Below are 25,724 nucleotides of genomic sequence, written 5' to 3'. Positions count from 1 at the left end.
ACACCAAGGGTGTGTGTACAGAACTTGTGAGAGAGAGAGGTGTGCAAAAATCTATGTGCGGTGATCATGCCGAATTTCGAACACTGTCAGAAAACTATCGCAGACTATCTTTGGACGCAAGACCGGGAAAACGGCCGTCTTTGAACCTCTCTCATTGTACGACATAGGACCACCGATGAAGTCGCGACGATTGTTTCACGATGGCAATCTTTCGTCTGGGACAGCCAATAATCGTGCAGTGTATCCTGAGCTTAAAAGAAAGCATTACTCTGTTTTTGCTATCTGGCTCGCCCTACAACTTTGACTATGCATGACTTTTCAAAGTAGTAGGATTGAACATCATTCATGTATTGTAAACCATTGCGACATGCCATTGCATATTACGGTATATCTCGCAGTCCTAAACATTTTTCATTTTAGCAGTCATGTGAGAATGCAAACTCTGATGATGGTCTGATGAACGCTTGCTTTTCTAGAATTAGTTTGGAAGCGTCTAGACGACTAATCCCCCATACATCCCAACTCAATTTTAAACACATTTTGTACAGTACATCCCTATTAGTGGCACAGCACGGCCGCTGAGTAGCGATGCTGAAAATTCCGGTGTCTCTTTGTGCAAGCAAAGAGATTTGTGTGCGGTGCTCGCGAGAGGCGGGGTTTGCCTTGCGAGTGGCGGGCTGTAATCAGTCACATGCTGACACTTCCACTCTCCTTCAACCTCTCTTTCTCTTCCTCTCACCCTCTCGGCTCTGACAGGTTTGTCCTCCTGCAGTGCTGACACACTCGGGCTGATAAACCACCATGGGGGTGTAAGGGGCATTTTGATTCGCCGGCCCTCTCCTCTCACCCTCCCGTCCCTCCAGCAGTGGTGATTATCACGCTCCGGGGAGTGATAAAGTGAAAAAGACAACTGGTCTGAGAAAGGGATGAGCCGAGGGGGCGGAGAGATGGAGGGAGGCAATAAAGCATGGTTCGCATGTAAACCTTTTCCAGTTTGAATTATGAAAGGGTGTGATTTGTGATTGGGCAAAAGTCAGACTTAGAAGATGAGTATTGTGGAAAACAATTGTACTTTCTCTTTAGGAGTTTGAACACAAAGGATGCTGGAAGGATTATGGAAAACTAAATGATGAATGTTTTTGGTGCATGCATACTAAACTGCTGAAATTTGTAGAAAGTGACTGCCAGAACTGTTGTGTGTCAGTCCATTACCGTAAACGGCCATTTTAACATCATTTGACAATGTCCCAGACTCCCTAGCTTGTATTTTGACATGCCATCACAACAGATGGTTTCATCTTATTTGCATCTCGACTCGGTCTCACTTCAGTTGTTAAAAGTGCGCAATGGTGAAGGAAAAATCTGGCTGCGGTCCAGCGAGTCTTAATTAGGCCATTGCAAAGCTGTCACTATCCACTCAATTACTACAATCACTTAGTCCACACGGACGCACGACACATCGCTCCAGCCTCTCTGCTCTCATTACTGCGCTAATCAACCGCAGCCACGCATTCACCGACACGCCACTGGTTGTATTTCAACCAGTGAGAGCAACAGAGCATACCAATGCTACCATGGATGGTTTTGTGTGTGTGGCCGTCGGTCGTGTTTGAATTCGTATGTGTGTTCGCGAGTTGGAGTTTGCAGTTTCAAGGGTTTACAGCATGGGTTTACTCCAGGTGGTTCGGTTTCCTCATAGTTTATAGCTGTGCAGGTTAGGTGAATTGGAGTCACTGCCCTTACTAAATACTATTGTTATTACTAAATACTGATTTTCTGACTGAAGAAGAGACGCTGCTGTAACGTTAATATAAAAATAAATGTTTTTTTTTAAGCTGATATGCAAGCTCTTGATGAGTGTAACTGTTAACATTTTTTCTAGACAAAGTAATACCACAGATGCCTTTGTTATATTACTTGCAGTAATTAGGTATATTATTGTTTTAATAGAAAATCAAATAAATTGGCACAACAAATTTTTCTTCTGCGAAGAGATATTTAATATCTCTTTAAAAAGGCTTATTTCTCTTAAAAGTAATGAAAATAAAACACTTCACAGTCTTTACTGTATGAATTAAATATACACACATTAATTTAAAGTATAATGCTACCTACACACCAATCGCAGGGCATCGCGTTACTCGCTTTAGATTACTTGCGGGATTTAATTTCGTTTCATGCACATTTTTTGCTTGAGCTCGATACATGGCGTTCCCCATTAATAAGACCTGCCTGAAATCGATTCTGAATCGCAAGGCTCCGATTCTGTGTTTCATGCACAGCTTGCTCGTGTACTTTGGCTCTGTGATCAGTAGGAAGTCCTTATCAATCTAAAATCACTATGAGTTTGAGTCGTTTATAATGTGAATTTAAAAAACAATACTCATCAAACACAATCATTCAAAATATTAGTATTATCATGAAAATACCTGAAACAATCTGAAGAACAGCGATATAAATATCCCTTTAGACATTTCCTGGAATAGCGTTTGTAATGCTGCTACTTCTGTGGCACAAATGGCATTTCTACACGAGAGCGCCCTCTGGCTTTTGGATGTGGTGGCATTTCACCGTAATTCATTCAAATTCATTCATTAAGAAAATGCGCATTTGCACGATTAATGAGTTTAATATTTAAACCTGGGCGAAGACACGTTTGAGGCTAATAGCGTGTTTTCATGGTAAACGCGCTGCCCATATCGCGTTATTCGCATTACCCCACTTGAGGACGCGTCTGATCACATCTTTGCATTGACTTTGTATGTAATCTACTCGCGCAAGTCGTTGAACTCGCGTCTGGTGTGAACCCACAGTAATAGTTCCTTAGTCAAGAGTTTTTATTCAGAGATTAATTGGGATACTATAGCTTTAAGATGTGAGAGAGATTGCTCTGTACATGTGCACTGAGGCAGCTGTGTGTGCGCACAGCGGGTGTACGAAGACAAGAGCACCTGTGAGGCTCTGAAGTTTAAACGCTCAAAACTTTGAAACGCATGCAAATAATAAACTTTTGGCATGAGGATGCAATTATCCGCGATTGATTGTGTTGTATACGCTGTTTGATGGGGATGTAAAGATGTGTCGCGCTGTTGATCGGAACATAACATATCTCTGTAAAGGCAGGGAGAGGGAAATCCAAATCTACACGTCGCACATGAGCAACGGGTTGTAAAAATGCTCTCATTGCATAAAAAGGCTCTCTAATTGCAGCCGCATTCAGGATCCCTATGATCAGGCACGTGCACACATAGACATCAAAGGGGGCTTGAGCACCTGCCCTTTTTATTCCTGGAGAAAAAGTGCCCTTTTTTCTGGGGTGCTTTTTTTTTTTTTTTTTTTTTTAATAATACGATCTTTATTCATATAACAACTGATGTCTGTCTGTTTCTTGTGTTTTTTACTTGTTACTTATTTAATTTACCATGAATTTATTCAGGAATCATTTAAATGAGATTTAAACTCTTATAAAAAGAAAAATAATTTGTGGTACACAAACGGTTAACGATGAGTCCCGCCTCCAAAACTCACATCGCTAATATGATTGGCTTTACCTTTCCTAAGTCCCGCCTCTCTAACGTACTTCGCTTTATGATTGGTCTTGTCTTTACTTGTGTATGCTGCATTCGCGCTTGTAAGAAGCGCCAAATCTCAGCCTGGACGAGACGCGATGTGCATGATTGCAGGCAGCTACCGGTAAGTGTGTGAGGAAGAAAGCATTCTTATATTAACAGTTTTATGCACAAAATATGGGACACGTTGTCAGGGGCATTGTTTTCCACGGCAATCCCATATTAACCTGAAGAGTTGCAAACTTGCAACAGTGTAGTGTATGTAGTTTAAACAGACTGCTCATAAAATAAGAAAGGACAAACAATAAAATAATTGCTAACTACAGTAGTAAGCTTTTTTGTTTGCGTTTTTGGTAATGGCTGTTAAATAAGTAGCCTATAATGTGTTTAACTCAGGGGCGGAGTGGGACCAAAATATCTACCGGGACATTTCGTAGACCACCAGCCCTCCATGGTAGAAAAAAAGAAAGAAATGACTGGACAACATGAAATACCAAGTGTTATAATAATTATTATTTTTAAAAGATCTTTAAGTCAACAACAGTCCCTAGTTTCAGGTAAGCTAAAGCTTAATTTGGTTGCCAAGCAGTTGCTTATAAAATGATTAAGCCTATAGGAGAGAGGGATGTTTAATGTGACAAAATGTCAGTCATTGTGTGATAACGAAAATATAACAAGGCCTAGACTACTTGTTCTGAGAATGTTGTCAGTGAACAGGCTGTATGTTGGCTAAGTTGCAGACACTCTGTAACAAAAACGTTTTCACGAAAACCTAGGGTATGGCAAAAATTCTTCGTACAAGAAGGCCATTCTCAAATAACAAATCTATGAAACCACATTATATGTGTACTCCATCAACCTGTACAAAATCATACTGACTGCACGGATGTACACTTACTGACAACAATACGGAAGCAATACAAATGAAAAACAAAAATAGAAATCATGGTTGTTTAAAATGCTTTTTAAATGTTGTAATTCTTAACTAAGTAACTCCAGCTACAGATAAACTAAAACAAGATAATATCAAAACAAAACATACTGTGACGTCCCTTCACAAATCTTGTCATTGCAACCGCCAATAAACACTTATAAACACACAATAAAGACTTTTAAATGATGTGATAAAGCACACGTAGTTAACCAACTACGACTATAACACTAGTAAGTAAAACAGGGCTAAATGCAAAAACAAGTCTTACCTTTTGTAGTCGTGCAGTTTTCATTCCACAAGTGGCCATATTCAAAAATGCGCGCAAATAATTAATACAATTCACTTCGACTGCATTACAATTTCCCAGTGAAAGAGAACATGTTTATTTATTCACAGAGAACAAATCATATTACTTCTGGAATAATGTATGCAATATGCATGGGGCGAGTGTGGGGGAGAACCGAGTCTGTTTAAATGTTAAAACAAAAAAGGAATTTACTTGCGAAAATAAAGATCACAACAGCAGCGATCATCATGAGACCTCCTGCAGGGGGAAGTTGGGGAACCCCACTGTTCGACTTCAAGCTGCACTGCAAGAACGACAGGCTGATGACATCAAGGTATACCGCGAGGATGAGTAGAGAAATCATCGGAAGAGTTTGCTTTCGAACCGCTCTCGCGGCACGTTGATGTCATCCGCTTGTTGGTTCCTATGTTATAGCATAAAGTCGAACACACGTGTAAATTATCCCTATTAGTGATGTACCAATGTTCAGATATGTTCTACTAAAAATATTTAAAATTACATTTAATGAGCATCATTATAGCCTGTTGATTTCTGGTGTTTTGTCTTCTCTGTGGGTGAACGAGGATAAGCTTTTTTTATCGGTTGTTGCGTTAAAATGTACCCAGATACAACAGTGCTATTTTCTGATTGGCTATTGTGTAGCCTCTTTCTTTTTTTTGATTGGCTGTTAAGCTGCACTCTCGACTGGAACTCCAGGGGAGACTGCTTCTTGATAGAGCGGTGCGGCCAGATACATTTTGGGCGCTGCGGCATATTAAATATATGATTAATAGTTTTTCTGCGTGAGACCGGCCCTCAAAACACTACCGGCCCACCGGGAAAAGTCCCGACTCTCCCGATTGCCACTCCGCCACTGGTTTAACTGGAGTGATGTAGTAGATTGGGGAGAAATCTGATGGTTCAGTACTTTACTTCTGAATTTTTACTGACCAACAAATAAAATATCACCAACAAGTAAAATATAAAATAGACCTAATCTATATTTGTTGTTTCTGACATGTGTAACCCTAATAAATATGAAACCTAAGATTAAAGGTGCCAAAGGATGTGTTGCCATAATATGTTAAATTGTTCTTTGACAAAGAAGGCACTTTATTAAGTGCAAAAATTATACAGAAACGTTTTTACATGTTTATTTACAAGCCTAGAATTTGTCATTTGAATGAAATGGTCTATTTTTGCCCTATTTGAAAGGCTCATGATGAATAATAATGTTGAGCTCTGCTCTGATTGCTCTGCTCTGAGGCTCATGCCAGAAGCTCACATTAGTAAACAGACCTTATATTTTGAGCCCTTATCAGACAAAAATACAGATTTTGATTAACAACTAATTGCAAACTAATAGAACTTCAATGCTAGCATATAGCATTTATTGGCATGTAGCACTACTCGGCAGTCACAATTATGTTTTTAGCATTTTAACAAATTTGTAATGAATCTGTAATTTAATGTTTTCAAACATGCACATTGTGTAATGGTTTCCTTTCTGTGTGAACTGATTATTTTGTAGAAATCTTTTGAAAATGAAACAATTGCGTGAGTTTGAGGAAGATAAAATTAATTAACTTTTTAAATGAATTTTAAGGAAGTCAGAATTGCGTTAATATATATACTTTTTTGTTTAAAAAAGGAAAAAAATACATAATTATGAGAAGTGCCCTTTATTTCACTTGAGCCCCTGCCCCTCAAAATGTCTGTGCACGTCCCTGCCTATGATGACAAAAGTAAACAAAGATCGGTTCATGAGATCGGCAAATTTAGCGACTACCGATCGAGTAATTTAATGCCATTATCGGACGATACCGATCGGCGGCCGAACGATCGGAGCATCCCTAATATGTAATTTACAATATAAACCAGCAGTAACGCATGCAAATATAAAAATAAGAGTTATATTGTGAAAAGTTTCGATATTTAATTTACTATATAAACATACTATAATGCATGCAAATATAAAAATAAGCGTTATATTGTAAAAAGTTTCGACTTTTAATTTACAATATAAACATACTATAATGCATGCAAATATCGGATGCACCGATACAAAATTTCTGATACCAATATTCGGTTACTTAGAATTACATCTATAGTGATAGATACCAATAGTTTTGTTTTTTCTCCTTGTTTCAAATTATTAAGTTCAAGTGCAAAGTGTACCAACCTCATTTTTTGCACTGTAAAAACTTATTAGTTCACTTAAAGTAAGTTACCTGGTTGCCCTAAAATGTTAAGTTCATTAAGTTTTTATATAATTTTTATATTTAAATTTTTAAGGCACATTAAGGTTACTTACTTTTTTGAGTTAAACCAACTTTTTGTGTTGTCATCGTCACCCAGTTCAATATACTCACACAGAGGGAGTTTTTATAATGATAATGGCTTTTATCTGCCAATACAGATTATGGCCGATCTTTCGGTGCATCCCTAATTATGACAACTTGAAAAGTTGCTGCATTAGCGTAATGGATTTCTGAGTGATAAACAACATTCAACTGGAAAAAAAATGTGGGGCGGGACTTGTTTTCATGCTTATGAATTGACTGGTTCATAATCTCTAATGTGATGGGAGGTTGCCTGATGACATCACCAAAAATGCAAGTCTTTTAGAGCCTTATAAAGTAATTTATATACATTACTGCTCAGGCATTTACACTAAGACAGGGATTATAAAATAAATGGGGTACATTCTGAATAGGGTAAAATCTGTTGAAGATTTCGGTGTGACTGTATGGTCTTCTTTGGAAACATGGACCGAGAGCATGAGTGTGAGAGCTTTGGCTCACACGTCCTGGTCTGTCAAGTTGCTGTAAGCAAGCCCATGGGAAGCGGAGATGGCTCCTATATCAATTTATTTCCCTCTTTTTCTTTCTCTTTCCCTCCGTGACAGTAATGAAAAGACACGTCCTGAGTAATACTGTCTCTCACAAATACACTGAGGCTAGAGTGAAAGAGATGGATGGGGAGAGTTGGGGAGGGTGGTGCTATCATCTCACTTAGGAGAAGAAATGAAAGCGAGAGAGGAGAGAGGGTGGTAAGTGGTTTACAGAAGATAAAAAGCTCAGACAAGAGAGCGGAAAAAGGATAAATGGAGTGAAAAGAGAGAAATGGGATTTTCTCATTGTTTCGGGCAAATTACCGAAAACAATACTACGCACAATGAAAGTAATGTTTTTGTGCTGTAAATATACACTGATGTTTAAATATGAAGCTTTGTAATTTCTATTGTCTCTAGGGCTTGGCAATACCGTGAATATTCACAGCGTGCTTACATTGAGTTTTTTTTTTTTTTAAATATGACTATGGTATGTATTTAAATGTCCTCTTTTAGTTTCGTAAAAGGCATGGGCCATTTTTGTGATCTTTTTTAATAATTTTTGAGCAAATAAATGCCAATCAAGCTTGTATGCATGAAATATTCAGAGCTGAAAAATATCAATTTTTAATATTTAAGTTATATAGCCCAGCCATCACAATTAGCAGAAAAATCGTTTCACATTAGGTGCTGTGAAATGCGTTAATTAAATCCAGATGCAAGCAAAATTCACTCTAGACAAGATTGTACATTGCATGTAATGTGCTAGCGATGCATAAAAACATTAAGATTGCACCTCTGTAATAACATCTCTCCTATAAATCGAGACTTAATCACGGTTTTCCAGCGGTGTGATATAGTTTTATTAGATGCTCAAATGAGACTTTGATTATTCCAGATGGGCTCTGACACTCTGATTATTCTGTCGGCACTGCACATTTCTGGCTCTACGCGGTTTTGTCGTAATGATATACGAATGCTGCGGCCATCTGTCCCAGCGTGATGCATCGTAGCCCTGATATGACCTTTGTGGCGAGCGCTTTACTCTCATCAGTGTTGGTTTTGTTCGGGACAGTGGCTAACAGGGACTGATATGTTGCCCTTTGTCAGCCTGACGGGGTTTGACAGGCATGCTGGGACCGTAGGACTGATGGGACGGTTAATGCATTAGCATCATACAGTGGATAGATGGGGAGGTCTCAAACCTCAGTCGATGGTTGGAAACCTGTAGGTCTATAGATTTATAGAAAAAGTCCCATTCATCTCTCCATTGGGTCGATATGTGATTTGATGTATAGAAATGTTGAAATATAGTAATCACATTAAATTTGGGACCTTGCCTTTTAAAAGAATAGTTCTTACATTTGGGAAATGTACATGAATTTACATTATAAGAAGATAACATGTCTGCATTTTAATATAAAATGATGTGTATGGAAGGCACATCTGGGATGACATGCACTTTCAATTTTTAACTCTTCCTTTAAAGTGCACTTATTTCATTGCTAAAAACAACGTTATTATGTTTATTTGGTATAATACAATGTGTTTGCGTGGTTTAATAAACACATTATTTTCCACATACCGTACATTTTTGTAGTTCCAGATTTCACTCTCTTCCTGAAACGCATTAATTGTGTAAAAAACTCATCGTTTTGAAAAGCGCTGTGGCCAGTTAATCTGTAGGTGTGATTGGTCTGAATACCTCTGACGTCAGCCGGAAATGTGACTCTCCTTAAGCCCGGGATACACTGCATGATTATTGGCTGTCCCAGACGAAAGATTGCCATCGTGAAACAATCGTTGCGATTTTTGTGATTGTGGCTCTTCATCGGGGGTCCTATGTCGTACAATGAGAGAGGTTCAAAGACGGCCGTTTTCCCGGTCTTGCGTCCAAAGATAGTCTGCGATAGTTTTCTGACAGTGTCAGAAATTCGGCATGATCACCGCACAGTGTGTTTGCTGCTACGACCTGCGCGCCGGTATTTGTTAACCACGAGCGCATGCTGGTGACGTTGCGCAACGCGTGCCGAAGCTTCCGTGTCATCATCGTACAGTCTACATGCCCCTCGTACCCAAGTTTAAACGATCCATGTTGCACAGTGTGATAAGGTAAGGATCTTATAGGAGGACAAAAATCGTGCAGTGTATTCCGGGCTTTACCATGTTTGAAAGATTCGCTTACAATGCAATGCTAACAGGAGTCCAAAGCGGGAGGAATTATGATAATTTCTTTACTACATCACCAATACCAGGAAGTAAACTGTTGCCTACCATCCGTGTGTTTGTTGTAGTCCAAGATAAGAGATTTGGAGACAATACCTTTTGCATATCCTTAGCATGTACTAATACACACTTAAAGGAATATTCCATTTTCTTAAAAGAAAAATCCAGATAATTTACTCACCACCATGTCGTCCAGGGTGTTGATGTCTTTCTTTGTTCGGTCGAGAAGAAATTGGGTTTTTTTGAGGAGGGCATTGCAGGATTTTTCTCATTTTGATGGACTTTGGTGGACACCAACACTTGACTCAACACATAACAGTTTTTTTCAACAGAGTTTCAAAGGACTATAAACGATCCCAAACGAGGCATAAGGGTCTTATCTAGTGAAACGATTGTCATTTTTGACAAGAAAAATAAAAAATATGCTCTTTTAAATCACAACTTTTCGTCTATGTCCGGTCCAGCGCGACCTAACATAAATGCGTAGTGACGTAGGGAGGTCACGTGTTACATATATAAAACGCACATTTGCGGACCATTGTAAACAATAACAATATTTTAATAACAATATTAATTAGTATCAGTTGACATACAACAACGTAGGAGCGGTCCTCTTTCTTAACACTTGTAAACACTGGGGCGGAGTTTCGCGTTCGTCCTCTGTGACCTCTTGACGTCATGACGTATTGCGTGAGGTCGCGCTGGCGCATCACGACCGGATCTAGACGAAAAGTTGTGCTTTAAAAGTGTATATTTGTTATTTTTATTGTCAAAAATGACAATCGTTTTGCTAGATAAGACCCTTATGCCTCGTTTGGGATCGTTTATAGTCCTTTAAAACTCCGTTGAAAAAAACTGTTAAGTGTTGAGTTAAGTATTAATTGTTGGTGTCCATTGAAGTCCGTTAAAATGAGAAAAATCCTGCAATGTTTTCCTCAAAAAACATAATTTCTTCTCGACTGAACAAAGAAAGACATCAACATTTTGGATGACATGGTGGTGAGTAAATTATCTGGATTTTTCTTTTAAGAAAATTGACTATTCCTTTAAACACCAAAGAAAATACAAAAATTATTCTGAAATAGCCATTTAAACATAGTTACAAATTTTAGTAATGTTAGGAATATTTGAATATATTTGGTTATTTGCAATTTGTTGTTATACTCTCATATAATGTATAATAATGTATAATAAAATCTCAAATATGTATCAATAATACCATAATCAATAAATACTGAATATTTTTGTCATGTTAAATTTTTTGTTATATATTATATTATTTGTTATATTTTTTGTTTATATATGTATATATGAATGCATGTATGCATGTATGTATGTATGTATGTATGTATGTATTTAGTAAATAAAGACTAGAGGTTAAGCTCTGGTCCAGTTTAGTGATCTTATTAGTTTTTTAGTTGGATTATATGTGAAATCATCTGAATTATTAGTCGAATTAGCCGGATTATTCACAGGGTTAGCCTGGTTTAGGAAGATTAGCTCTGTGGCCTGTGATCCGATCCAGGCTTTTTTGGAGCTCCAGATGGGGGACCATTGTACCACACCCGGCATCAATAATGCACAGGGAAAGGGGCAAAAGAGTCTGCAACACGCTATCTTCAATAATTTACCAGTCAGCAGGGAGATGTATAGGCCAGCCCACTTCTTCCTCCAAACATTGCCCCGTCGTGTTCCTTTCGAGAGGGGACGGTGGGGGTGGAGGTGTCGGGTGGTGGTCTTGTGTATAAAGATGTCACGCACATCCCACTGGGTCTATTCTTTATCTTGTAATCCTATTGAGGGTACGATACGCTTGTATGCGTTACAAGTGGCAGCGTGTATATGCGTTTCGGTATGTTTTAGGAATAAATTTACATTTATGCATTTCGTAAACACTTTTATATCCAAAGCGACTTGCAGTGCATTCATTTTTTTTGTCATTTGTACATTTTTATCGTTGGGATTCGAATCCACAAACTTTGCATTGCAAATGCAATGCTCTACCAACTGAGTTACAGGAACACTTGCCAGACAAAAACGTCTGTCACATGTATGTCAGCCAGCTATAAAAAGGAATCAGACATGTACAGCCCGCATTAAGCACTTAAATGATTTATCTGTCGTGTATTAGAGTACATATCCATCCCCAGCAGCATGTGTATTATAGGAAGCCCCATCTATACAGTATGGGTGACGGTAATGAGCATTATGGGATTGTGATGGTAATTGGATGTCGAGTCAGCTCTCTGCTCCTTGTTGCATTTACTGCGAGATAAGCAATGTGATGCCTCTGTTTCTCTGTCTTTCTCGCTTTCTTTGTCTAACCTACCATCAACCTCACTGACCTTTTATCTCTCTTATCCGAATTTTAAGCAGAATTTTCACCATTATCTCTTTGCGTCTCACTGTTTCTATCACTTACACACAGATATGAAAGATCTGGCCGATCTGCCCTGGCCTCCTCCAGTTGGACAGCTGGAGGAGGAGCCTGTCTTGGGCGAGCAAGGTGAACTTTCTTTCCAATTTCTGCCCCTAAAGTGTCCCGCATCTGTCCTAATATTAGTTGCTCCTCAAATTGCTAAGGGAAACCATTTCTGTTTGCTTCCCTTGTATGCTGACTTGCATCACAGCAGCGTGTGATGTGAACATGTGGAGGGTTTTCTTCTGTTTTCCTACTTGGTTTGTTTGAGTGGTCCGAACCCCGACCCCTTTCTTGCCCTCAGGTCTCTTTTCACGTAAATTGTTATATTAGTTTACAACCGTGGTACGTTTGCCTTGTCAACCTTGGTTTTCTTTTCTGTTCCTCTTTTGTGTCCTGGTTTAAACTCTTTCTTAGCCGTGATCTCATCACAGTTGCATGTGATGACCGTAGAATCGCACTTATGTCATGCCATGTCTTAAACCAGGTTTTATGGGTAATTTCTGTTATCACCATCATTAAATAAGCCTAAACTGCTTTAAAGAAAGATTTTGATGCCAAAAGAAAGAAATGTAAAAATAAATTCTCACTTAGGATGAGTATCACATTAGTATGAAATATATTGACATTTCAAAATTGATCAATGTTTTATTGTTTTCATATCACACCTGGCTGGGACGTGGCGTTATAAACCTGTGATGTAAATCTATACTGTTATGTTTGTGTAATTTGATTTGTTTTTCAAATAGCGTTTTTTTTATAATCACTTTACTATTGAGCACATAAAACATTTTCTCTCTCTTTCTCTCTCTCTCTCTCTCTCTCTCCTCCACACAGTGCAGTTTGAAGGCGCTGAGTGGGATCGTTCTTCTCCCACAGAGCGCCTGAGGTCTTCTAGGCCTCTACCAACCACAGGCAGCTCGAAGCTTCGCAAGCCCAGTGACCCTCATTCTGTGATGGGGGAGAGAGTGGACCCAACCCTGCCCCTGGAGAAACAAGTGTATGTCCATCCTGTCACCACTAAACTACAGTTTAAAACATATAGGGGCCGTTTCTAGAAAAGGGCTTAGATTAATCCAGGACTAGGCCTTGGTTATAGTAGTTTTTACAAACAAACCGTACAAAACACAATACTGTGTGCTTCTTGAGACAAAACAATGGCATTGATTAATGTTAAAGGTCGTGTTCTTTCTGTGTTTTTGAAGCTTTGATTGTGTTTACAGTGCGCAATATAACGTGTTCATGTTTCGCGTGTAAAAAAGCGGTATTTTTCACAAAATTTACTTATCTGTATACCACTGTTTTCACTGTCCTCAAAACGTGCTGATTTCTTCCTTGTTCTATGAACTCCCTCCTTCAGAAATATGTAACGAGTTCTGATTGTGTAGTTTGTTTAGTGTTAGCTTAGCTGGCGACTGACATATTCCTGTGGGCAGAGTTTTGTCAAAAAACTGTTCTAGTGACGTCATTAAAGCAGGAAGTAGAGGGCTGTAGTCCAAACCAGCTGTTTGCTGTAGGCTTTGAAAGGCGAATTCTGCTAAAGAAAAAATATCGCCTGGCAGTAAACTTTGAGCTTTATCCTTTTACAGGTATTATTTATGCTATTAAAGCAACATTACACACTAACTAGGGTTTAAAAAATGGGATCAGAAAGAACGTGACCTTTAAGATATGCCAGTACAAGGTGTTTTTAAAGGGGGGGTTTAATGGTATTTCAAGCATTCTGACTTATTAACACAGTTATAGAGTTGTTTCCTCATGCTAAACGTAGGCAAAGTGTCAAAAATGCAGTTGGGCGTGTTTCAGAGTATTTCTGTGCCAAATGCACTTCGCCAGGGTTCGTACAAGTTTCGGCTAATTTTTTTCGATTACGGTTCTAACTGACGTTTCAGGGGTTTTCGATACGTATCACTTCTTTATATGGGCTTCCGCCGGAAAACTTCCCCCGGAAAACCCCGCCCAGCCGTCAGTTAGCGGGAGACGCTAGAGCTTGCTAACAGCTTATCACGCCACTCAGCTTTGTTTAATTTCAAAAGTCAACAATGGCACAACAAGAAGTGTGTTTTTGGATGTAAGGAGAAGACATCCAGCCTCATGGAAACAATGGATATAGTTTATTATCCGGATTAGCAGCGGAGTTTTGCGTGTGTGTTTGATGCGGTGGATTTTCAGAACCGGGTCATGACGAGTTACACGTGGTAAGTAAGACTTCTGTCTTATGTTGGAAATAGGCGCGTGTATATTATATAAATGACACGAACATGTAGTGAATCATAAGTTAAAACAGTGTTGTATAGTGTTGCATGACTCTAACTCGCTCCTCCCGTGTTATAACTCCTCCTTCTTCATTTTTTCGTACGTTATCGGAAAGATTCGGTAAAGCTAATCTTTCTTTTATAAATCTGATTAAACTAAAGACTCTTCGGAGATATAAAGGATGTCATACTACTCTATAGGTACTCCAGATTAATATCAAAAATGCAGAAACAGCGTGTGTTAGTGAGCTTTAAGTTAAGGCAGCTCAAACATGCATTTTAGTCTGGGACTAGGATAAGACCTGTCTGGGAAACCACCCCATAGGCCTATGGATTGTGTTATTTTAAGGCTGTCAAAACACAATGAAATGATTAACTATATTCGTGGTTATTTATTAACATGTTTAAAACAAACATTTCCAGATAAATCCAAACCAACAGCTCAGATTATGAATTATTATTATTATAAGATAGCTTACTGTTGCGATTTAATGTAAGGTAGGAAGACAATTTTGAACGCTGATTTCTTTCTAAACTTTTTATTTTTGTTTATTTTTATCAAACAGTGCAGTTTTAACTTGTGTTGAGCATATTTACAGTAACGTTGTGTTTGTTTACAATTAGTTAATGCATTAGCTAACATGAACTAACAATTAAAGAGGCCCTATGGTCTGATTCGCGTTTTACATTTCCTTTGGTGTGTAAGTGTTTATTAGTACATGTTAACGATATGCAAAAGGTACAAACCCCAAAGTAAACGATGACGCAAGTTATCGTCTCTGACGTAAATCTCTTTTCTTGGACTACAACAAACTTTCTTCCTGGGATTGGTGATGTAAGACAAGACCGTCATTATCATTAGGGATGCACCGAATATTCGGCCACCGAAAAAGACATTCATCACCGAAACGATACAGCCGAAATGTTGTGATGACGCAAACAGAAACCGCGACCTGCACGTGCTTGTCTGAAGCAATATGTATGCGGTGTGGATGTATTTAACCGCAAAAAGGTGCTAAAGTGAGCAGTTGTCAGAACTCTTGATGTGTAAACTTTAGAGAGAGTCGCGCAAATGTGTCTCATAGCCTACTGTAGTCCACTAACATACATTTGCCGAATAATGCAATGAAAAACAACGTATCGTTTTTATGCTGCGCTGTTTGGGATTCGTTTAAGTGCCCTCAATAGTGCACACACGAGTGAGACGCAAACAAGCGAACATAAAATCTTTCTATTATTGACAGGACACACATAAACAAAATGATCTCCACAGTATTCTTTTTCTAATAAAAACATTTGTTTATGTCTTAAGTCCATGTATAGATTACAGTCAGAAATCAGTCTCTGCTTATTTGGTCTTAAAGAGACAGTAACCTCAATAAGTCTGTGTCATTAATGTTAATCAAACAACCCAAGACAAATAGAAAATCACTTCTGTAGCTCTAAAAATAATAATACATTTAATTTATACAAAGACCATGTTATGACTCATTTAATTTGATTTCTGTACCTAATGCTAATGTTAGCCCTTATTAATGTGCAACTTTATTCTTTTTTATAAATGTTTGCAATTTCTTTATTTGTTATTAGATTTTCCCCACCCCCTTTTTGCTAATCTGAAAAATAATCCTATCCGTGCCTCAAAAACTGTAAAGTGATCCGAACCGTGAGTTTTATGATAATAATTCATTTTGGTGTTTCGGTTTTTCGGCCTTGGTTTCCTCTTTTTCGGTTTTGGCCAAGAATTTTCATTTCAGTGCATCCCTAATTATCATAATTCCTCCCGCTTCGGACTCACAGCCTGTAAATTAACTCCTGCTAGCCCTGCATTGTGACAGAATCTTTCAAACATGGTAAGGAGCGTCACATTTCCAGCTGATGTCAGAGGCATTAAGCCCAATCACAACAACGTACAGATTAGCTTGCCAATCAGGGACATAGAGCTTTTCAAATCCGTGTGTTTCAGGAAGAGAGTGAAATCTGGAGCTACAAAAATGTACAGTTTGTGGAAATAATGTGTTTTTTAACCACAAACCACGCAAACACAAAATAACGTTGTTTTTTAGCAATGAAATAGGTGCACTTTAACAATACTTCTACAGCATTTGTTAATCTTTGTTCATGTTAATTTTGGCTTTAACCAATACATTTTTAAAAATCAAGCATTGTAACTTTTAACATTAGTCAACTGTATTGATTGACATTTACTAACATTAACAAGAATTAATACATGCTGAACAACTACAGTATCTTGTTCATTGTTTGTTCATGTTAGTTAAACGCATTTAGTAATGTTTACTAATACAATCTTTTTAAGTACTTGAGTATATATCAGTGTGATGGTTTTGTGGTGTTATATATCTTTGGGAAACTCTGATATTCGTTTAATACATAGAATATTTGTTATATCGGAACGGGGTACGTGATTGGTCTTTCTAATGGCTTAATGAAGTGCATCCAAAGTACTGTTGCGAATTTTAGTCAGCTGTTCTGAATACAGAATTCCCCAGAAACATCATCCTCAGTCAGACGGCAGCTGTGGTCGCACGGGGACGTGACACAAAGCAGAAATACACCCACACATACACGTACACACACTTACCCTATCAAATGTCTTTGGTGTTTGTGTTGAGGGGTAACCAGTAGCTACTCTATTTGACAATTTTTTAAAATAATGTAGCTTTTGAGGTAGCAATTTAGTTACCAAACTCAGTATATTTGTTTATCTTTACATTACAACTATGATGATTTCTGATTAGCCCGTTTTTGGAGCCTAGTTAACATACAAATTTTGGGTTCTGCACATTATTCAGATACAATATAACCACAAGGCGCATCAAACACAACATCACAATATCAATAATAATTACGTTCTCTTTCAGTTGGTATCACGGCTCCTTGTCGCGCTCGGAGGCGGAGTCTCTCCTGACCCTGTGTAAGGAGTGCAGCTATTTGGTACGAAACAGCGAGACCAGCCGCTTAGACTACTCTCTCTCTTTAAGGTACATAATTTCACCCACATCGGTATCATTTGGTTTCTTTATCCCCTCCATTACTGGTAAATGAAGTGAGCAAACCTCTTCCCCTATTACCTCATTTAAACTAATTGCCTCGTGTTTTGCCTCATTTGCGTTTAGTTGTCTGCATCTTTGTTATTTTTGTTCTTTTATTCCAACCTGTTTTTTTCTTTTGTCTCTTTCATCCCCCCAAGCCCCTCCTCCCATGCACCTCATTTGCACACTGGTGCACTTTTCGATAAGCTATCAGCTAGAGCGATAGTGCTTATCTGGTCGAATCTCGCACTTGTAATTATCTTCTTGATCCAGACCTCATATACCCCCCCTCCAGTGTCTTCACTTGCTCTCTCTTTCTCATTTATTCTCCCCGAGCTGTAATCAGGCAGGTGAATAGCTCTCGAGTTCACAAAACTCCTCCTGGCGTCTTTAATGAATATGAATGACCTGCGGTAGGACACACAAATGAGAGCCCTTATATGCACCTTAACAGACGTAATCACACATGGCATGCGCAGTTTTTTACGCAGTGGACAGAAATGCAAAAGCACTTAACAGAATAATCAACAACATAAGGATTTGTTTATCAGGGAAAACAAATTGGTTCCATTTCGTGCAATCTCTATTTTTTTTTACAAACCCAAACCACTTTCATATTCTGGTTAAATTTGCATTAAAGGAAAACACCACTGTTTTTCTATATTTTACTATGTTCTTACCTCAACTTAGACGAATTAATACAAACCTATCTTTTTTCAATGCGTGCACTTAATCTTTGTACAGCGCATCGTGAATGTGTTAGCATTTAGCCTAGCCCTATTCATTACTTAGGATCCAAACAGGGATGAATTTAGAAGCCACCAAACACTTCCATGTTTTCCTTATTTAAAGACTGAGTAGTTACATGAGTAAGTTTGGTGGCACAAAATAAGACGTGGTGATTTTCTAAGCGGATAAATAAAGAGAACTATATTGTATGGCGGAAGAGCACTTAGTTTGCAGCACTTCGACCTCGGTACGCAGTAACATCATCACTCCTGACTACTACCCCGCTCACTCAAACTTCCATTTTTTATCCCCATAAAAATCGACACCTTTTATTTTGTGCCACTATACTTACTTATGTAACAGTCTTTAAATAGGTAAAACATGGATTTGTTTGGTGGCTTCTAAATTCTTCCCTGTTTAAATTCTAAGGAATGAATGGGGCTAGGCTAAGTGCAAACACATTCACGATTTGGTGTACAAAGATTAAGTACACACATTGAAAAAAGATAGGTATGTATTAATTTGTCTAAGTTCACGTAAGAACATAGTAAAATATTGAAAAATGGTGGCGTTTTCCTTTAAAGACCCACATACAGTCTGTTTCAAAATAATAGCAGTACAATGTGACTAACCAGAATAATCAAGGTTTTTAGTATATTTTTTATTGCTACGTGGCAAACAAGCCACCAGTAGGCTCAGCAGACTCCCAGAAAACAAACAAGACCCAGCACTCATGACATGCACGCTCCCAAGGCTATGCAATTGGGCAATTAGTTGAAAGGGGTGTGTTCAAAAAAATAGCAGTGTCTACCTTTGACTGTACAAACTCAAAACTATTTTGTACAAACATTTTTTTTTTCTGGGATTTAGCAATCCTGTGAATCACTAAACTAATATTTAGTTGTATGGCCACAGTTTTTTAAAACTGCTTGACATCTGTGTGGCATGGAGTCAACCAACTTGTAGCACCTCTCAGCTGTTATTCCACTCCATGATTCTTTAACAACATTCCACAATTCATTCACATTTCTTGGTTTTACAGCATTTTTGATATCACCCCACAAGTTCTCAATTGGATTAAGGTCTGGAGATTGGGCTGGCCACTCCATAACATTAATTTTGTTGGTTTGGAACCAAGACTTTGCCCGTTTACTAGTGTGTTTTGGGTGATTGTCTTGTTGAAACAACCATTTCAAGGGCATGTCCTTTTCAGCATAGGGCAACATGACCTCTTCAAGTATTTTAACATATGCAAACTGATCCATGATCCCTGGTATGCGATAAATAGGCCCAACACCATAGTAGGAGAAACATGCCCATATCATGCTCCATGCTTCACTGTCTTCACTGTGTACTGTGGCTTGAATTCAGAGTTTGGGGGTCGTCTCACAAACTGCCTGTGGCCCTTGGACCCAAAAAGAACAATTTTACTCTCATCAGTCCACAAAATGTTCCTCCATTTCTCTTTAGGCCAGTTGATGTGTTCTTTGGCAAATTGTAACCTCTTCTGCACATGCCTTTTTTTTAACAGAGGGACTTTGCGGGGGATTCTTGAAAATCGATTAGCTTCACACAGACGTCTTCTAACTGTCACAGTACTTACAGGTAACTCCAGACTGTCTTTGATCATCCTGGAGATGATCATTGGCTGAGCCTTTGCCATTCTGGTTTTTCTTCTATCCATTTTGATGGTTGCCTTCCGTGTTCTTCCACGTCTCTCTGGTTTTGCTCTCCATTTTAAGGCATTGGAGATCATTTTAGCTGAACAGCCTATCATTTTTTGCACCTCTTTATAGGTTTTCTTCTCTCCAATCAACTTTTTAATCAAAGTACGCTGTTCTTCTGAACAATGTCTTGAACGACCCATTTTCTCAGCTTTCAAATGCATGTTCAACAAGTGTTGGCTTCATCCTTAAATAGGGGCCACCTGATTCACACCTGTTTCTTCAAAAAATTGATGACCTCAGTGATTGAATGCCACACTGCTATTTTTTTGAACACACCCCTTTCAACTAATTGCCCAATTGCACAGCCTTAAGAGCGTGCATATCATGAATGCTGGGTCTTGTTTGTTTTCTGAGAATCTACTGAACCTACTGGTAACTTGTTTGCCACGTAGCAATAAAAAATATACTAAAAACCTTGATTATTCTGGTTAGTCACATTGTACTGCTATTATTTTGAACAAGACTGTATATATATATATATATATATATATTTGTAACCAAGCACATCTGATGCACCATTGCCAGAAATAAGAAGAAGAAATAATACTATGGTTGGTGCCTCAGATCTGTTTGGTGATTAACATTTTTTCAAAATATATTTTTCTAGACAATATCTAGAATTGTTTGGAAATTTGTTAACAAATATCTTACATTACGTTTCAAAGTTGTATTTTGTTTTATTATTATTTTATCAAGAAAAACTAGTTTCAGATGTTTCCAAGCCACCATAACATCAGGATTTATTTACATTTGTAAAATAAGGCATTTGTTTCACGTGTCGTGTGAAAAAAAATGGTAAATGGACTGCATTTATATAGCGCTTTCATAGGCACCATCCAGCTCGTCGGGAGCAGGTGACGATAAATAAATAAATAAATAAAGCTTATGTACAACCTTGTAATACTTTCACACATGTACAACAGATTCTGAAAAGTGTTGGAATGGCTGAGCAGCACTGTCTGATGTCATAATGGAGATACGCCAATGGCCTCCTTAATGGAGATCTGATGGAAATCAAAGCGCGACGGCTCAACATCGAGAGCTTTGAAAGAGCCACCATTGAGATTCACAGGGCTTTATTTCAAGCCTGAAGTCTTTTCTATAAGCGACGCTGTTCATCACGTACCTACTAGAAAATACCTTGCTGGAGATGACACGCTCCCTGAACACCTTGAGACCTGAATTTTAATGTGCTGCTCAATTGTACAGCACTAAACGACGTGGTTGTGCTCGGATTCCTTCTGATTTCATTCACAATCTGAGTGTTTTAAATCAGATTTATGTAAAAAACAACCAATTACAGAATACATTTATTTCTGTTTCTATAAAACCAGCACTTAGGACTCGGGCATCTTAAAGGGCAAGTGTTCACACTAAGGTGTGATGAAGTGTTGATATACTTTTACACCGATTACTCACATTGTCCTATTTAATGCCAGCTTTTGTTTAACAGTGACCCAAATATAAGATTCACAACCACGCCTGTGGATTGTGTTATATTAAAGCTGTCGAACCACAATGAAATGATTGACTATATGTGTGGTTATTTTGTTACTGCTGTATTATTGCCCCATATTCTTTTTTGGGCTGCTTTTTTGAAAAAGTACTGTAGTGGTACCATAGATCACTGATGGTAATACCATACCATGCCCTAAAAAAATCATGTAGCTCCTGTAAGTTGTAAAGCATGAGTCTAGCAAGGATATACTGTAGGTTGAACACAAGTACACAGTGTACACCCCTAGATAAACCATCTACCAAATGCATATTATGTTTAGTGTAAACAGGGCCGTAACCACAACAGACATTGAGGTGGACATGTACCCCCCAATAATCAGGAATGGACAATTTGCCCCCCCCCAAAAAAAATTTTGTTTTTAATTTACTTTTATACACCCTTGAATGTTTTGGTCCCCCCAATGTTCAAGGTGTGGTTACGGTCTTGAGTAAAAACAATCTTGCGGTACATTCACACGGGGCGAAAGCGTTAACGCTTGATGTAAGACTTGTCTGAAGCGTGGCCAACAGTCAATCACAGTGGCCACAACACATGCTCTGGTCTTACATGAACGTAATTGGCTGGCTTGCATTAGGTAATTTGAATAAGGTGATTTGATTTGCTGATGCACGCGTTGGCGCTTGAAAAGTTGAGAAATGTTAAACTTCTGCTGCGGGCAACGGCAGTGACGCAACGTTGACGAATCCACAATTCAGGTCGGCAACGCATGACGTCACCCATTAAAAGTAAACGAGAAGTGTTAACGCTTACACTCCATGTGAATGTAACCTTATGGCGCATTCACACGGGGCGTAAGCGTTAACGCTTAACGGAAGGCTTGTCTGAAGCGTGGCCAACAGCCAATCACAGTGGCCGCTACACATGCTCGTTCTTCCATAAACGTAATTGGCTGGCTCTGTATAGGTAATTTGCATAAGGCGATCTGATTGGCTGACGCACGCGTTGAGAAATGTTCAACTTCTGCCGCGAGCAACGGCACTGACGCGGCGCCGACGGATCCACAATTCAGTTCGGCAACGCATGACGTCACCCATTAAAAGTGAATGGGAAGCGTTAACGCTGACGCCCCGTGTGAATGCGCCGTGACTATTTGATTTACTGTATTCAATAAATCTGTTACTTAAATGGTACTATAAGGCACCTAATGCTGCGTTCATGCCAGCTGTGGTACAGGCATCAAGCGCGAGTGATTTCAATGTTAAGTCAATGTGGAGACGCGTTGACGCACGTCTGGAGGTCTTGCGGCGTGAATGAGGCGTTTAGCGCGGCAGACGCGATTCCGCCTCATCCGCACGTCTAGTTCACGCAAATGGCGCGAATTAAGCATTGCAGCGGGAAACGCGCGAGTTGAAAAATTTAAACTTCAAATTTAAAATCAGGAGCTTGCTCTAGTAGTGACGTGATTACAGGAAGCGAGCGGAGTCGCAGATGCCCCTCCCATGACGCGAATTTCCGCATGAATGTCTCGATGACTAGAATTTTACATGTGAATGAAGCAAGTAAACTCAAAATGCTCGAGCTGCAAAGTAGACGCGGTTGATGCGAATTTGACGCCTCAAACGCGGCTGGTGTGAACCCACAGTAAAAGATTACGAAACTAGTACTTTGGTATCATAATGGTGTCCAAACATTTGACCCTATTTTTCCGTTTGTATATTGTCACACAGTACCGTGGTAGTTCACTTTTGAACATTTTGGGGAAATTAAATACATCATTTCCAAATCTTATTCAGATTCTTATTTAGTCTAATTTTTGCATGTTGTGTTTCAGGAGTTGCCAGGGTTTCATGCACATTAAATTCTCGCAGTCCAAAGACGGACGCTACGTTCTGGGTCAGAATAGTCCTCCGTTCGAGACCATCCCTGAAGTGATCCACTACTACACCACACACAAGCTTCCCATCAAAGGAGCCGAACACTTGTCCCTCCTCTTCCCCGTCCTGGTTCAGACTCTGTGATTGGTCGAAGCACTGCAGGTCTCAGTGCTATGAGCGAAATGACATGAAAAGATTTTTTTTAGGTTCCTTACATTTTTTTTAAGGGTCATCTGTTTAATAAATCGTGAATGAACTTTAAACATGTCAGATTAAATTAACGTGACTTTCCGTCTCACAAAATGGCCCTTCTGTGAACTTTATCAGACGACTGTCGGCAGTGAGACCCGTCACTTGGCTTCATTATTTTCTGTTGGGACTATGGATTAGTCATCTCTAATGTTTATTGATCGATTAGCAGCCTCTTGGGTCAACCAGACGGAAGTCTGCTCATTTATAGCTGCTGTAAAAGACATTTATGACTATCCTCTCTTTAAAGTTTGTTAAGTCGTTTGTAAGACTCTTAAGACCACACAGATGCCGTCTAGTCGGTTTAAGGAAGTAGTCAATCCCATTTCGTTTCATATGATGTCATTTTTCCGTTTTAATTTTGGTCACTGTGGCCCTGTCATAGATCAGGGTCTTCATATTATAACGCTGAGAACAGATACTATCATTTCAGTTCTGTTAAGTGTGATGTTTGAATAATCACATGCAAAAATCTGTCTGTTATTGATATTATTTAGGATACGGTAAAATGTTGAAGATGTTTCTTAGCTGCTGTTTCAAATGTGTTGTATAATAAACTTACAAAAGAGTGAATAAGAATTAGCTTTCCTTCAAATGCTTTACACTGACGTGTTGCAGTGTAATAAATGTAATTGCTTTATCTTGCCGTGCATGCTATTGTAAAGCTGTTATCGAGTGACACGGGAGATGACTCACAAGAGACTGACAAGCAGACGTGTTAATGGTTGCTATATACGCTGTTCCCCAAGGAAGCACATGCCGCGCTGGAAAAGATCACCAAGATTGAACGTTTAGCGTGGTTGTAAATGTTCACGCTTTTCCCATTGCAGCCCACGGCAGTCGGTCTCCCTAAATTAGGCGTCATTGCCTGTGTTTGTGTGTCCGGGTACTCATTATCTCGGTTCTGCCGAAGCGAAGCATCGTGGGATTGCTTTCATTACGTTGCCAAATGAAATGGCTACGAATGATTACAGGTGTGACGGGCAAAGAAGCCACAGTTGATTTCTGGTCTCCTTGACTTTCGTTACGGAAGTCGGTGAGATTAAATATAAAAAAATCGAAGTTTGATTTGGGCTTGATTTCTGCTTAGTTTTTTTTTCATGTTATGATTTCAAATGTCTATCACAATTTAGAGAATGCAACGCTTGTGTGCATATTTGGCTACAGATTGTAATCCATCTTATATGCTCACAAAAGAAACACCTGCGATCACACCCGAGCCAGGAATCATTTCTGACGCAAACCATGGAAACGTAAAAACCAACACAACACACTTACGCCCACGTTGTGGGGCATATAATGCCAGTGCTGCATCTACTGAACGTTCCCAGCTGCCCTGACACATAAACGTACGTTCACATACAGGCATGTGCCACACAAGTCCGAAACAGACGCGTTAATCTACCTCAGACGTTACGCCGACATGCACACACGCTCTCCCTTGGAGTGAAAGCTATTGCGACAGGTGTGTCTGCTGGACTGTAACCAGAGATTGCTCAAATTCTCAACAGCTGAAGGGGGGTTGGTGGGCTCATTTCACATCGCAGCCGTCCGCCATGTCAGTATCTCAAAATCTCCCGCTCGCAATAAACGCAGCGCTAATTCCACTAGTAATTAGGCTCTTACTAGTCATGGAATAATTAGGCCTTTCTCAAAAGGATTTCTCAGCCGCGGGCTCAGACAAAAGCCGAGCGATGAAAGGGAGACCCAGATGTGCGACAAAGTGTGAAAAAAAAATGCTTTCTCTCAAGGGCTTGCAAATATCTGCCATTATCATGTTACTGGTGCGCTAAAGCAAGGCGTCTTCTGGATTTCATCACGGTGAAGACTGGCAACTTGTACTGTCTGTTCATTTACTGACATATGACCTTTGCCCCCTCCTCCCTCCCTAGTGAGCAGCTGGCCCAGATAAAGACCTCATCCAGCAGAGCTTATCTCTAAGCCCGGTCAGATGCAGCTCGCATACGGCTATTGTAATAGATTGAAAAGACGCAGGGATCTGGGGGAGGACTGGTTGTATCCTTTGCTCAATTTTTAAAGCTGAGGAGGATAAGAGTAGATGATGACGGATCAATGGGAATTCCAGTTTAAAGGCTAGTGACCCGGATCTC

At 39.2% G+C, this 25,724-nt stretch overlaps 1 protein-coding gene across 6 annotated transcripts in view; it reads left to right on the top strand.

The window, feature by feature from the left end:
* shdb (Src homology 2 domain containing transforming protein D, b) overlaps positions 1-24,192 on the top strand; it is a 39,707-nt gene extending 15,515 nt beyond the window's left edge. For 4 of the 6 annotated variants that reach the window (XM_055216587.2, XM_055216586.2, XM_055216585.2 and 1 more), the window contains 4 exons: positions 12,277-12,354; positions 13,105-13,267; positions 17,405-17,524; positions 23,322-24,192. In XM_055216587.2, the coding sequence (XP_055072562.2) occupies positions 12,277-12,354; positions 13,105-13,267; positions 17,405-17,524; positions 23,322-23,508 (548 nt within the window). In that variant the 3' untranslated portion in view covers positions 23,509-24,192. The remainder of the gene's footprint in view (positions 1-12,276; positions 12,355-13,104; positions 13,268-17,404; positions 17,525-23,321) is intronic. The other 2 variants (XM_055216590.2, XM_055216591.2) reach the window with 1 other exon arrangement.
* The last annotated feature ends 1,532 nt before the right edge of the window (positions 24,193-25,724 follow it).

This window comes from Misgurnus anguillicaudatus, chromosome 23 (genome assembly GCF_027580225.2).
Source record: "Misgurnus anguillicaudatus chromosome 23, ASM2758022v2, whole genome shotgun sequence".
Lineage (NCBI taxonomy): Eukaryota > Metazoa > Chordata > Actinopteri > Cypriniformes > Cobitidae > Misgurnus > Misgurnus anguillicaudatus.
The sequence above is the reverse complement of the archived record's forward strand: the minus strand, read 5'-3'. Positions and strand labels throughout refer to the sequence as shown.